The 15,075-nt window shown below is 35.4% G+C and overlaps 1 protein-coding gene across 1 annotated transcript; it reads left to right on the plus strand.

Annotated features, from left to right (window-relative positions):
* Positions 1-1,483: 1,483 nt before the first annotated feature.
* On the plus strand, positions 1,484-5,917 carry LOC111900362 (E3 ubiquitin-protein ligase MBR2). The gene is made up of 6 exons (XM_023896240.2): positions 1,484-1,729; positions 2,405-3,741; positions 4,477-4,527; positions 4,648-4,743; positions 4,835-4,978; positions 5,531-5,917. The coding sequence occupies exons 2-6, from the start codon at positions 2,452-2,454 to the stop codon at positions 5,660-5,662; spliced, it is 1,713 nt and encodes a 570-aa protein (XP_023752008.1). The 5' UTR covers positions 1,484-1,729; positions 2,405-2,451; the 3' UTR covers positions 5,663-5,917.
* Positions 5,918-15,075: the final 9,158 nt, after the last annotated feature.

Genomic DNA, 15,075 nt, shown 5'->3' on the forward strand with positions numbered 1-15,075 from the left:
AACATGTACAAGATGATTAATGACCCGAATAACCCGAATAACCCAAATAACCCAAATAACATTTACAATGTGATTATAAATAATGTATTTTGTATGGCTTTTTAGCTTATGATAAACACAAATAACACGGATTAACTATTCTTGATATATAAAATGTAAAATCCAACCACCACATTCTTAAGATATAGTTATTAAGCAACCTATTAAACACTAATATCTAAAACACCTAAAAAATCTATCTATAAGTATATAAGTTAAATATTAAACATTACTTGAGTATTTTGGGTAACGATCAATAGAACACAAGACCGAATAAGCAATCGTGCAAGTGGAAAAAAAATGTGACTTTTCTTATTCGGCTCGGTCCTTTTGGACCGAATAAGCCCTTGTTCGGGTAACCCAGACCGAATAACCCGAAAACCGAATAAGCCTTATATAGATACCCGAAAACCGAATCGAATTGCTTATTCGGGTCTGATTCGGTTCAGTTCGGTTCAGGTTTTCGGGTCAAATTCTCATCCTTACTACGGACCATATATACAACCCTCTGCAACAGAAGAGGTAAACTAAATGTTTGCAAAATGAAATAAGAAAGTCTGTTTATTTTTTAACATTTGCAGACTGTTGAAAATAACTGAAATTAACTATACAATAGTTAAAAATAATTATAAATCAAAATTTTATTTAGTTTTAATCAAAATGATCATTGCGATGATATATTTTTAAAGACGTTTATATAAAATAATTAAACATAAATATTGTTAACTAACAATAAATAATTTTTTTTAATTAATTTAGCGAACTACATGTTCATTTTGTTAAATTTTCCAAGATGATGATTACTTCTTCGGTTAGCTTCAATAGATTTGATAATTTTAGTGACAAACTTTATAATTTATTGATATTGGGTTATAGACAATGTAATACAAAAAAATATTTATATAAAATTTACCAAACAATTTTGAAATTATATAAAATATACTTGAATTGTTTATATTGACATTCATAATATTATTAAAATAATAAACACGTTGAAAAGAAATTAAAACAAATCTATGTTGAATAATATAACTTAAAGTAAGATGAGAAGTGGTTTAAAACGGAAGGTCCAGTGTTACGCCGCGCATCACACGTGCAACAAATTTTAAGTCAGAAGTCTTTTAAAAAACAAACAACTGCGAAATGCCAAATGTTGCGCATGTTCTGTGTGGCTCGACGAGAAATTGTCAAAAATGTTTTTTAAAAAATAAACAAACAACCCCTTACTCTGGTATCGGATGCACATGGGAGAAGTAAACAGATACCCTCAACAGTGTGAGTTGGAGCCTTGGAGGGACTAATTCTGCAACGAAATGGAAGCTTGAGGATGTTTTTGTGAAGAAATAAAAACTTGCACCAAACATGACATTTTGGATAAATCATTGGGACCAAAACTGTAATAAACCATCCAACGGCTGTTTTGGTATCAGCATATTCCATATCTCACCGTAAACCCACCAAAACACGAATCTTCTTCTTCCCCATGAAAATTTAACACCCAATTTACTCGTCTCCTCTCTCTCTCTCTCTCTCTCACCTCACTGCCCTTTTCGTGTATCCATTCTCAAACCAAACGTCATATCACAATGACCTCGGATGCTCTCATGAAACGATTTTCTCGGTATCTTATTCTTCATCGTCCCACCGACTAAACGCCCCCAATTTCCACCCATCGTCATCATCTCAATCGGTAAACTTTTCGTTTAATTTTAATATATATTTCTTCTTTTTGTTCAAATTTCAAGTAAATCATCCGATCTTTGTTTTTGCATCCGAATGACCTCGGTTTAAGTGGGAGGAGGGATCTATCAAATTTTGATGTCTAGGTTTTTTTTTTGTTTTTCTGGAAGTGAATAACAAGTGGGTTCCATCGGTTCATCCAGCACAGCTATCATGTCGTAACCACTACTTGTTAAACGCAAATTGATCGGAAACTATTGCAATTTGATTAAATTTTAGCTTTTTCTCAGCTTTTGCTATATGATATATAAAGTTAAACAATTATTTACCTAAAAGTTATAAAGTTAAACAATCTGTTTGACATCTTAGGTCAAAGTGGAGAGCTTAAAAGTATACTGAGGTCGTTCTTGTTCAGTTCTTCAAATTTGCAGGTTTTTTACATTGCAAAATGCAGATGCACAAGTTTGTTATTACTTAGTACTATTAGAACTTTGGATTTTACTCATGTAGTTAACTAAAAAGACAACATTTTTAACCATTTTCTCTGTTATCCACCTGCATTTGGTCTACTCTAATAATTTATTCTACAAATAATGCTATACTTGTGTTCTTTTCTGATAAGACATTGAAAGAATGTGAATATGTGATCTAATGTACTTTGATTTGTTTCTATTGTATTAAACAGAACCACATACTGGGAATACGGTTGACCAAATTAATCTATTTGACCTGATGCAAGGTCAAAGGAGTATCTTTGATCCTTTCCCAGAAGCTGTTGACCTTAACCAGGGGTCCAATTCCAGCAATAATGCTAGTATGGATGAATCAGATGACTGGAACAACATGTTATCTCCAATTGAAAGACGATTGTTAAACAATGATCTTTCCAGTGACCTAAATTTCAGTTATGTGAATAATACAAATCTTCATCATAACTTTAGAAGTTTTAGCAACTGGGATGTTGGAGAATCAAGCTCTAGAGCAACTTTACAAGATCATGTTTCTAACCATGACACAAGATCACAAGAACATCAACATAATCCATCAACAAATGTTGATTCATCATCATCCAATCATATTCCCATGAATGTAAATTTAAGCATTGGGTATGGAGGTTCCAACACTGATGATGATGGTATGGGATTTATGGATCTTTACAAGTCTGGTAAAAGAAAAGCCCTAGAAGGTACTACTACCTCCGGGCAGTCCGGGCAGCCTTCAAGTTTGAATATATCTTCAACTCAAGTCAACCCTGTGGTTATGAACCGAAATGAACAGTCAAACACAAGAATTTCAAGTGTTCAAGAATCCCCACAAACACATTTTGGCATGAGGGGTTCTGTACCTTATAATTTATCTTCCGGAAACGCCCCTAGGCGTCCAAACAGACAAATCTTGATTAATGAGTTTTTGGATCAAACATCCAGAAACAATCTTTCAAATCAGCAACCCCCTTTAATGCTTCCAAGAAACACAAGTCATTTTCCTTTTGGTAGCAATATTGGATCAAGAAATGGGAGTTTGGGAAATTCCGGAGGGTACCCTTTGGAAAGAGGGACAGAATTAAACTTCAGAAGCTTGATAAGAAACAATAATGTCCAGTTTCATAATTTTGTTCCATCTTCTGAGAATAGGAATATTGTTCAAGATCCTACTAATTGGAGCTTAGCTACAGGAAGTGGGAGTGGGGCCTCATCTAGCTCCCGAAATGGTACTGTTTGGACACAGCATAGTAACCCTACAATGCAAAGTCAACAAAGATTGTCTGACTTTTCTCCATGGACTCTTTTTCCATCTGGTGAGTCTGAGTCTGGAGGGCAAAGAGGTCATTTTGCTCCATTTCCTGCAGGGTCTTCTTCTTCTTCTTCCACCTCAGAGGATACTCATGCTCATATCTCATCTGGAGTTCCTAGTCAAAGAAATCATGGTCAACCTTTTTCTAGGTCTCCAATGGAGGTCCCTGGTGATGATTGGCGTGCTTTAGCTGCTGATATTGAAGGAAGACAAAGGCTCGTATCTGAGGTTTGTGTTCCTTAATTTTCATGTAAGGGTAAAAAGGTCATTTGACATGGGTGATGGACCATTTCCGAAATAAAACAACCAAATTTAAGGACAAGAGTGTAACAAAAATCAAAACTTGTACTAAACCTGCAATTTTTGGTATACCACAGGGACAATTCTTGTAATTTACTTTTCTTTTTTACTTTTGTATGAGGGTAAAATAGTCATTTGACATGGGTTAGGGATCTTTTTTGAAATAAAAACCAAACTTAAGAGTTAAGAACAAAAATGTAACGAAATTAAATCTTGAGATGGTATATCACAGAGACCATTCTTGTAGTTTACTCTATTATTTTTGTATAAGGGTAAAATGGTCATTTGACATGGGTTAGGTACCATTTTTGAAACAAAAACCAAACCTGAAGAGTTAAGAACAAAAATGTAACCAAATTAAATCTTGGGACTAAACCTGCAATTTTTGGTATACCACAGAGACCATTCTTGTAATTTACTCTATTTATTATTTTCTTATAAGGGTAAAAAGGTCATTTGAATTTGACATGAGGGAGGAACCATTTCCAAAACAAAAAACCAAACTCAAGTACAAAAATGTAAAAAAAAAAAAATTAAAACTCAGACAAAACCCCGCAGTTTTTGGCATACCATAGGGACCATTCTTGTAATTTACTCTATTACTTTCTTGATTTATTTGAATCTTACCAAATTATTAAAACTTTTTTTTTGTCTTTTTAACAGATAAGGCAAGTGTTACATGCAATGCGAAGGGGTGAAAATTTACGTGCTGAGGTTTGATGTTATCTTTCAGGCTTTTCATTATTCATATTTTCTTATTAATTACAAATCTTTTATTATTATTATTCCAATTTAATAATTAAATACAAGTTTATTATTTGTGCTATATTCCAGGATTATATGCTCTTTGACCCATTTATCAATGGGGTAGCTGAGTTGCATGATAGGCATCGTGATATGAGGCTAGATGTTGATAATATGTCTTATGAGGTGAATTTAGACGTTTTGTATTATTATTATTCTTTTTTCCTTTATTTTTTTTTTATAAAAAAAATATATTGTTTAAATAAATTTATTTTAGGAATTGTTGGCATTGGAAGAACGCATAGGAAATGTGAACACAGGGCTAAGTGAGGAAGCTATTTTAAAGTCAATGAAACAAAAAAAGCACATTGCTTTTATGCCAATTTCTAATCAAAATTTGGAGCCATGTTGCATATGTCAGGTGAAATTTATCTCAGATTTTTCTAAAAATATATACTTTGATTGTTATTCTATTTTTTTTAAATTTATTTGTCGACATTTTTTGTTAAAGTAGTAAATGATCTTTTTTGACTTTTAAATCTTATTTGATTGAAGTTTATATTTTTAAATTAACATTTTTCTTTTCTTTATTTTATCATTTTAAATTCGTGTAGTTTTCTAATTGTGCATAAGAAACATGTTTAAATGACTCATTCCATCCCTTCAAACTAACCAAATATGAATAATGGAATGTAAAATTCTATTCGTATTTCAATACTCAGAAATAAAATCACTTCTAACTTTTTTTTTTTTTTACAAAAGAATAATTTTAATAAAAAATATTCAATTGTTTTTTAAATTAAAAAACTAATTTAATATAAGTTTCAATTTTTTCTATATACCATTCCATTCCTTTGTGGCAATGTCACTCTACCGTATCTTATAAAATACCGAAATTACCCCTCACCCAAGACCCTATATTTTTTGAACTTTCATCATGTCCTCTTACGTTACGTGTGCTCTCGTATTTCAGGAAGAGTATGACACCGGGGACAATATCGGAATTTTGGATTGTGGACATGATTTCCACACAGATTGCATCAAACAATGGCTGTCTCAGAAAAACATTTGCCCAATTTGCAAGATGACTGGTCTAGCTCCTTAAAAAGCGGGCCCCACCCCAAATCTTGAGTGGCATTAAAGAAAAAGAAAAAGAAAAACAAAAAAGATGTTACATTTGATTTTTCATCCATCATGGTTTGGGTGTTAGACATTGTGTTGTAGCTTTTTACATGTATGTACTTTTGCAGCCCTCTTTTTTGTTGCTTTCAAAAAGGAGGCAAAAGCTCATAAAACAGATTTGGTGTGTGTCCATTGAAGATTCAAAAGTATTTATTTATGGAAAATTACCCTTTGGTCCTTGGATGTTTTTATCAAATATTTCCATTTACAATTTTACTTAATGTCATGACAATGAAAGGTTTGGTGGATAGTAAACGTGGGTAAACTAGTACCAAAGTTGTTAAAATATAAGTTTATCTTCATTTTCTTTGGAAATTTTATATTTTACCATAAAAAATTACTATTATAACTCGGTTTGATTGTACAAGTCTATCCTTAAAACAACTTTTAAACAAATAACAATATATAACTTGAACAAGTAATATCATTCACCTATCATGTTAGAAAACTATGTGATGGCTAAAATTTGAAAAGTTCTAACAAACATCAATTAAAAAAAATATATTATGTTGGAAAATGTCCTTAGTGGGTTTGGTCTATTGAATGAGTATTATTTGGTCTCTTGGTGAGAACATGAGTCATAAGTGTTGGAAGCTCTTTGTTGCCACACACACACACATTGTGCATGCTTTGCTTCTTTCTCACATACCATCATTTTTGGTACAATCTTTTTGGTCAAGGGTAGTTAAAGCAACCACAATCTTTATGCTATTCAATATCACCCCACAATACCCTTCCTTACATATTTTCATGATTAAGATATTTGATGGTTGGGGTTTTATGTAAAACTTCATCTTCGTGTAAATAGATAACCTTTTTTTTTTCTTCAATGAGAAGTTCATAAAAGAATGTCTTTTATTGTTTGAAGTTGGTTCTCTTTGATCGGTTGAAACGAATTATTAGTATTTTATGAAAATTAATATTATTAATATAAATTTAGTCGGATCAGAATGTTCATCTTGTTATTGCTATAAACCTACACAAATTGAATAACTTTGTTTCAAAGTTGTCTATACAAATTACAATTGTTGATTAAGTATTAAATTTGTTGCTTGGCTGTTTACTCGATCATCCACATTCTAAACATATCTTGCACAAGTTCTTATATTTATGTAGGAATTTATGGCTTATATGGATAACAAACTATGCACCATGTACACGATTGGTCATTATCCTTATAATTATATACAACAAATCTTTAAAATCAATATTTATGTATAAAAATCCCATTGTAACATACTATTGGGTATTGAACATATAGTAATGTTATTTTTATACGGAAAATAATTAGTTTAATGATCTATTTTTTGAAAGGGAACTTCCCTAACGAGGGTTATGGGCCAATGTTTGCACACAAACTAATCATCCGTTGCAAACATGAGACTATCTATGTCTCATGTCCTAGAGTCACTACAAACGAACTTCCATGGCCACAGGGGCTGAGTTAGGTCAAGATTTGAGCATATATCAATAAGTTATCCATCATATTTTTCACATGCCATGCCTTATCAACTCACCACAACCCAAATGGTTTAGTTCAAATATCTATTTGTGTACAATTAAACCGATTGTGACCAATAAGAATTCAAAGTAGTATGATCAAAATACCTTTTATACAGGAATACCGAATTCAAGAAAAACAATATCTTTTGTACAACTCATATCTATATTATTTGATTTATTTCATATTAAATATTTTTTATTTGACATTGTTATTTTTCAATTATATTTTTATCTTTATTTTCTAAAAGTAGTTTTTAATTTTCAAAATGTTGAGGAAAGGAGATTGTTTTAATTGATTTATACAAATGAATGTCTATTTTGATGTGTTTGGTCCGTTGGTGCTGAACGTAGTCGTTTGAAAGGTAAACTACAAAAACATTGTCGCAATAAACTAATTTAGCTTGGGTAAGAGGAACATGAAGCTCGAGGAGCATATTTCTGAGCTAGCAGGCCTCGAAAAATACATTGGCAACACCCCGATACTTCATTTCGACACTAGAACAAAAAACAAAAGACAAACCAAACTCACTTACTACAAACCATGCTAGGAACTTCTATCCTCACTGCCGGTTGCCTTATGCATGCAAATTATCACAATACATGATCAAATAGACCATCGAATAAAAGACTCTACCCTAGGACCACAACCATACGAGGAACAGGAAATAAGTCTAATCAATCATTCTAGGGCTATATGATCCTACTCATATATAATTTTCAAAGCATACACTTAGCAATTACTTCTACCAATACAAATTCCAAATCTAGTATAACATTCAAACCTCTTAGACTATGAGGCATCACATATCAGACAAATCTATCATACAATTCCTAAAAGTATCCTTAGCCTTATCCTAGCATGCAAGCATTCATATCATATAACATATCTACATGTATGAGTATTCTGGGAAATCACTTACTTGAGCTCGGTTGATTGCACACATCACACCCCTTTTCTCTTTATAGAAATCTTTTTAGAAATATGTTTACATTTAAAATATTACCATTTCCTCGATTTGAGTTCAGTCACACCCGAGAGTGTACCTGAATCCCTTAAACCAAGGCTCTGATACCAACTTATAATGTCCCAAAAATCCAAGGTAAAATTTTGATTTTTGAAGCAATAATTCATACATCAATTTGTTCCCAAACCAATTCAAGTGAAAAATAGAATTTAAACATCAGATTAAAAATTATCAATGCGGAATAAAATCTATGGGATGTTGTGTAGTCACGTCGGGCCCTTCCCTTTCGAACCGAAAATACCTAAAACCATAAACATAAACCGTAAGCACAAAGTTTAGTGAGTTTTCCAAAATACTATATACTATACATAAGATAGTGAATGTTATGGGCCGAATCATAGTCTTACAGACACTTTCTGCCATGGTCCAAACATGATCTTTCATTGTAATGCCGAGGGCCAAATCCCGGTCTAACATACAAATTGTCAGGGGCCAGATCCTGGTCTTTCCTTGCAATGCCGAGGGTCAAATCCTAGTCTTACATATAAATTGCCAGGGGCCAGATCTTGGTCTTTTCTTGCAATGCCGAGGGCCAAATCCCGGTCTTACATACAATTTGCCAGGGGCCAACTCCTGGTCTTTCATGCAAGTATCACAAAAATAACTAGCCTCATATATAACATATTCTAGTTGGCCGTTATTGGTGCCTTCGACCCACAATACAATGAGGAGACTCACCTCACAGTCAAACGAAATAGTTATGGCAACACGCTGCTCCGAAAACCAACTCTACCAGTCACCTTTACAAATAATAGTCACCAACATTTAGACTATAACTTAAAATACCCAAAATACCCTTAGGTCAAACTTGGTCAAAGTCAAAGGTCAAAAGTCAACCCACCTAGTCTCCAAGTTGTGGCCACAAATCGACAAATCAGGCGGGTCTTGACCAAGTCACCATGTCGTGGCAACCTCAACCACGTTGTGGTGAAGAGTTTGAACATCTTAAACCATTAAGTTATTTCCTTCCACTATAAGAGATCCAAGGCTTAGTTATGGTCCTTCCCATGGTCTTGATGGGTAAAGTTTTCAACTTTATCCCTCAAACCCTTCCATAAGCCAAATCCCTAACCCTAACCACTAATGGTAACTTAATGCATCAAGACTCTCATTAAGCACCAAATAGGGTTTAATGACCAAAACAGTTGGATTAGTGTCTAAGCTCGTAACTATATTTGGTAAGTACTTGACCTGGTTGTGCATGGTCCTTTTGGGTTGCCTTCACCAAAGCAACATGATAGGATGATTTATCAAGTGAGGGATTATTATGGTTTATTAATATATTATATTAATAATATATTAAAGGAGAAATCATATAGTTTAATAAATATTAGACAAGAATTAATTTTGTGGCTAAAAGACATTAATTAAATAAAAGGGACTTAAACTGTCAAATGTGTGATAATTAAGTATTGGGCTGAGAAGGCTTATGGAACTAGGCTTGGACAAAATTAGGGACGTGTCCATCCTAATTTCGGCCAAGAGGCCCTATTCGAGAAGCTTCCTTTGACAGCTTAAGGCCTAAGCTATCCATTAAGGTTTTAACTGAAACCCTAGCAGCACTAGTATAAATAGGACCCCAAGGCATCCAATTTTCGGCCACTGGAACCCTAGGAGTCTTCATAGCCAAAATTATGCCTCTTCCTTCTCTCTCAATTAGTATCCTCTTGCTTGTGGTGTTTGTAAGCCATTAGAGGAGTGACACTTGTGACTCTAAGCTCCAAGGACAAGAAGATTCAAGTTTTGAAGAAGATGTAATAATCTAGATCTGATTTCTTGTATCAATTTCGATATATATATATATATATATATATATATATATATATATATATATATATATATACACACACACAATAGATCTAGGGTTTGTAAGTCTTGGATGAATTGCATGTACAATATAGAAACCTAGATCCAATCATTAGGGTTTACATGAGCACATATGATGTTCTTTTGGCTAAAACCCATCAGTGGTATCAAAGACTTGATTGGCTTTTACTGTATTTCATGCTTTGTGTTTCACTCTTGCTTGAAAGTTGAGTTTTTGAGTCTTCTGCCTGACAGACTCGGCGAGTCCCAATGTGGGCTCGACGAGTAGGATGAACTCGACGAGTCCTTAAGGGGACTTGACGAGTCGGGTCGTCAGACAGAGGGATATTTGGGATTTCTTGTTGTTTTGTTGAAGGATAATTACCAAAATCGTTTTTGACTAATAAAATCTGAATTTTATTGTTGTTATATGTTTATACTTACCAAAACAAAAGATAATTATCATTTAATTGAATAATAAACTCCTTATGTGATAAGATTCGATTATTTGATTATTTGAAGGATTATCTTGTGATTAAAATAGAATAAATCAAATTTAGATAATCATTGAATTAAATGCTTAGTTTAAATTATTTGCTTTTTGATCCTATGTGTTTTGAAAAAAGTTCAAAACTTGCCCTAGAGTTTTGAAATTAAAATTTTTTGATTAAAAGTTTAATTTGAACTATTTAAATTTCAAACCCTAGAATTTTACAAGTTTAAAATTCAACCTTATACTTTATAATATTATAAGATATATATATATATATATATATATATATATATATATATATATATATATATATATATATATATAACTTAAATGCTAGTCTTACCGTTAGTAGACCTCATTCACGAAACCGATCTATAAGGGGGGTATAAGGTTATGACCTATAAAATGACCGTTTAATGGGTGTCCACTCTCACCCATCGCTTCCTTGATTGGTGGAGGGTCGTTAGCCGAACGGGTAGGATAGGGCAACCCTTTCCTCATTAAAAGTATAATGAATCTATAAAAGTAACTATTTTTTTTTACAAAATTCCCATTCTTAGTTACTTTAGGCAAAAGTGAATTGATGCAATTCCATGAAATTACACTTTGTACCCTTTATACGATGTTAATGGAGCGTATGTGGTTAACCGACACACTAATTGGGTTCTAAGCAAAGGTGGCAAATGGTGACTCATTGTTTGTCATAGTTCGATGGAGCGTGTGTGGTTAACCGACACATCAAATAGGTGACTGTAACAAAGAGGGCACCATGTACATTTGCATGGTTGTTCACACCCGCTTTGTGATCCTCGGCATCCTAGTCACAAACTTGAGGGGAATATCGAGATTTAAACATGCCATTGAAAAGTTAAATGAATTTCAAAGGATCTAGTAGTTTTCAATACATTTAAAACCTAATCTCTTTCTCATTTTTTATGGTGGAAAATTAGTGAATCGTCATTCACTTACCTTCGAATTATTTACTTGTTAGATTACGACATCCCTCTTATAATTTGTAAATAATGTTGTTAGATCCTAGCTCTAATTTCTCATTTGGGTGTTTAATTGCGGATTCATTTCTAATCAAACTTTTTTCTTTTTCCTTTTCAGATGTTGAACGTCAACAACAACGCTTCCGGCTCAAATTCCTCTGACTCGTTTTCACTCATGAACTTGTGTTGGAGAGTGATCTTTGACGGGTCCAATTTCAATGATTGGATCCGCATCATCCGAAAGGTCACTCGTTACAAGGACAAAGAGTATGTCCTCGATGAGAAGCTGAAGGAAATCAACATCAACACTGCCATTGCTGAAGAAATCGCGACCTTTAAAGTCCATGAGCGTGATGCTACGAAAGTCCATTGCATCATGCTGGCGACTATAACTGCATAACTCCAGAAGTTCTACGAGGACATGTATCCCTATGAGATGCATCAAGATTTGTCGGACCGGTACCACCAGAGTGCTAGGCAAGAAAGGTGCAAGATCATCACTTCGATGATCACTGCCAAAATGGGTAGTGGAGAGTCCCTAAACGCTCATCTGCAAAAGATCCAAAGATATGTTGATCGCCTGCTAAAGTTAAATGTTAACTTTGATGAAGAGCTGGCAATTGACATCATCCTTCACTCCTTGCCTCCCTGCTACAACCAGTTCTGCATGACCTACCACATGAATAAATCAAGGCTTGGAATATATGAAACCGTGATGGTTGTAAACAATTTAGGAAATGATGTGTTGTGTATTTATTCTTCTAATGGTTTGGATAAAGCATGCTTGTGGCATTGTCGTCTTGGACATGTCAACAAGAAATGCATAGCCCAACTCCAAAAGGATGGTGTGATGGAGTCATTCGACCTTAGGGACGATGACGTGTGCGAGTCTTGTTTACTTGGAAAGATGACCAAGTCACCCTTCACTGGAACTAGTGAAAGGGGTGAGAGTTTATTGGATCTCATACACATCGATGTGTGTGGGCCCTTTAGATCCACCACAAGGGATGTGAGATGCTTCTATGTGACTTTTACCGATGATTATAGCAGATATGGGTATATCTACTTAATCAAGCACAAGTCAGAAACTTTTGAAAAGTTCAAAGAGTTTAAACAAGAAGTGGAGAATCAGTTAGACAGGAAAATCAAGATGCTTCGATCCGATCGAGGTGGAGAGTACCTAAGTCTTGAATTCCACGACTACCTTAAGGAATGCGGAATCGTTTCGCAATTGACGCCACCTAGGACACCGCAGTTGAACGGTGTGCCTGAGAGGCGTAATCGAACCTTGCTACACATGGTTCGTTCCATGATGAGTCGTGCTTCACTACCTATCTCATTTTGGGAGTATGCCTTAGAGACTGCCGCCCATATCCTTAACTTAGTCCCTACGAAGAAGGTTGCCAAAACACCTCACGAGATGTGGACAAGGAAAGCTCCCTCGTTGTCACATATCAAGGTTTGGGGTTACGAGGCTTTCATAAGACGATAGACTCATGACAAGCTCGAACCTCGTAGTGAGCGATGTATTTTCATCGGCTACCCACAGAAATCCTTTGGATATCTCTTCTATAGACTGAGTGACAATGTTGTCTTTGTTGCGAGGAAATGGGTTTTCCGAGAGCGAGAACTCATAATCCAAGGGGACAGTGGGAGGCAAATCGATCTTGAAGAGATTCGAGAGTCGAGTGATGAAGGAACCTCTAACGTTGGCGCTCAACCTTAGGAGGAAACTCCGGTTGAACCGATTGACGAGTCCTTACCTCTTAGACGTTCCGAAAGAGTTAGAGTTCAATCCCAGTTTTATGGTTTTCATATTACTACAAAAGGGGATACGCTCATTAATGATTGTACACTAGTGAATTTGGAGGAACCTAACAACTATAAGGAAGCCATGGCTGGCCCGAAGTTTGCAAAATGGAAAGAGGCTATGGAAAGCAAGAATTAATCAATGTATGACAACCAAGTTTGGAATTTGGTTGACAATTTATCAGGTCGTAAGACAGTTGGGTGCAAGTGGATCTTCAAGAAGAAGACCTATATGGATGGGAATGTACACACCTATAAGGCACGATTGGTTGCGAAGGGTTTCACTCAAACTCCCGGAGTTGACTATGATGAAACCTTCTTACCGGTTGCGAAGATAAAGTCTATTAGGGTGATGCTGGACATTGTTGCATTTCATAACTATGAGATATGGCAGATGGATGTCAAAACCGCTTTCCTTAACGGGAAGTTGGCTGAGGATGTTTACATGGCTCAGCCAGAGGGTTTTGTCGATGCGAAGCACCCTAATAGAGTGTGTAAGATTGAGAAGTCCCATTATGGATTCAAAAAACATCTTGCAGATGGAATCTTTGTTTCGATGAGAAAGTCAAAGAGTTTGGTTTTCTATGAAGCGAGGATGAATCATGTATATATGTCAAAGCTAGTGGGAGTATAGTTAGCTTCCTCGTATTGTATGTCGATGACATAATACTTGTGACAACCGTCAAATTCCAGTCAAGTCAAAGTCAACTAAAGTCAACAAGTCAAACGATCGACTCAATTAACGTTTGTGTACTAGGGCTTACGTTGGGTAATTGCTATACAACTCGTTATGCTAATGAGAAAACAGTGTTGCATACTCATCGGGAGTGTGTAAGGTCCTTGAACATGGCTTATCGGGGTTTACGGACCTTGCGTTGCGGAGCCAAACACTCACAAATATCACACACAAAACCTCTCTCAATCGTTTTCACTCTATCTCTCTTTATCTGGAATCTCTCCCAAATCTCTCTCCGTATGAGAAATCTCTCCATGTATGTCAAATCTCTCCCAAATCTCTCCAAGAATGTGGAATCTCTCCCAAATCTCTCTTCGTATGAGAAATCTCTCCACGTATGTCAAATCTCTCTAAGAATGTGGAATCTCTCCCAAATCTCTCTCCGTATGAGAAATCTCTCCACGTATGTCAAATCTCTCTTTGTATGAGAAATCTCTCCAAGAATGTGAAATCTCTCCCAAATCTCTCTCAAAAGTTCCTTAAACTTTTTGTAGTCTTTCGGGCCATCCCGACCCTTAACCAGGTCAAAAACCGCTTAAAACAGGGCAAAAACGGATAAAAATGACTTAAGGACCCGAAACCCCTCTTAAGGAGCCGAACCCTCTTAAGGACCCGAAACCCCTCTTAGGAACCGAACTTGTCAGAAGCGAACCCTCTTGGACCGAACCCGAAGGATGCTCTCGAGCCCGATCCTCGCACAAGGAACTGAAGCTACCTTCGCCTTCGCCTCCTACCCCTCTTTCGCCTCATTTCGCCTTCGGCCCATGACCAAAAGGGACCGAACCTCGGCCAGGACGGAGAGGTCTCGCAGGAAAGCCCATTTCTTCCCGGTTTTCGATTCCAACTTCGTTTTGGCTTCATTTTTCATCGTTTTAACGCGGGATTTTCACCCAAAACTTTATTTTAACATTTAGGGACCCATATCTACTAATTACCCACGTTTTTGGGGATAAAACCTTATTCATGAAGAGT

The sequence above is a fragment of the Lactuca sativa genome, chromosome 7 (genome assembly GCF_002870075.4).
Source record: "Lactuca sativa cultivar Salinas chromosome 7, Lsat_Salinas_v11, whole genome shotgun sequence".
Classification (NCBI taxonomy): Eukaryota; Viridiplantae; Streptophyta; class Magnoliopsida; order Asterales; family Asteraceae; genus Lactuca; species Lactuca sativa.

Coding starts and splice junctions, on each gene's coding strand:
- LOC111900362 (XM_023896240.2), top strand. CDS start 2,452: ATGCAAGGTCAAAGGAGTATCTTTGATCCTTTCCCAGAAGCTGTTGAC. Junction 3,742..4,476: donor GACAAAGGCTCGTATCTGAG/GTTTGTGTTCCT, acceptor TCTTTTTAACAG/ATAAGGCAAGTGTTACATGC. Junction 4,979..5,530: donor AGCCATGTTGCATATGTCAG/GTGAAATTTATC, acceptor CTCGTATTTCAG/GAAGAGTATGACACCGGGGA.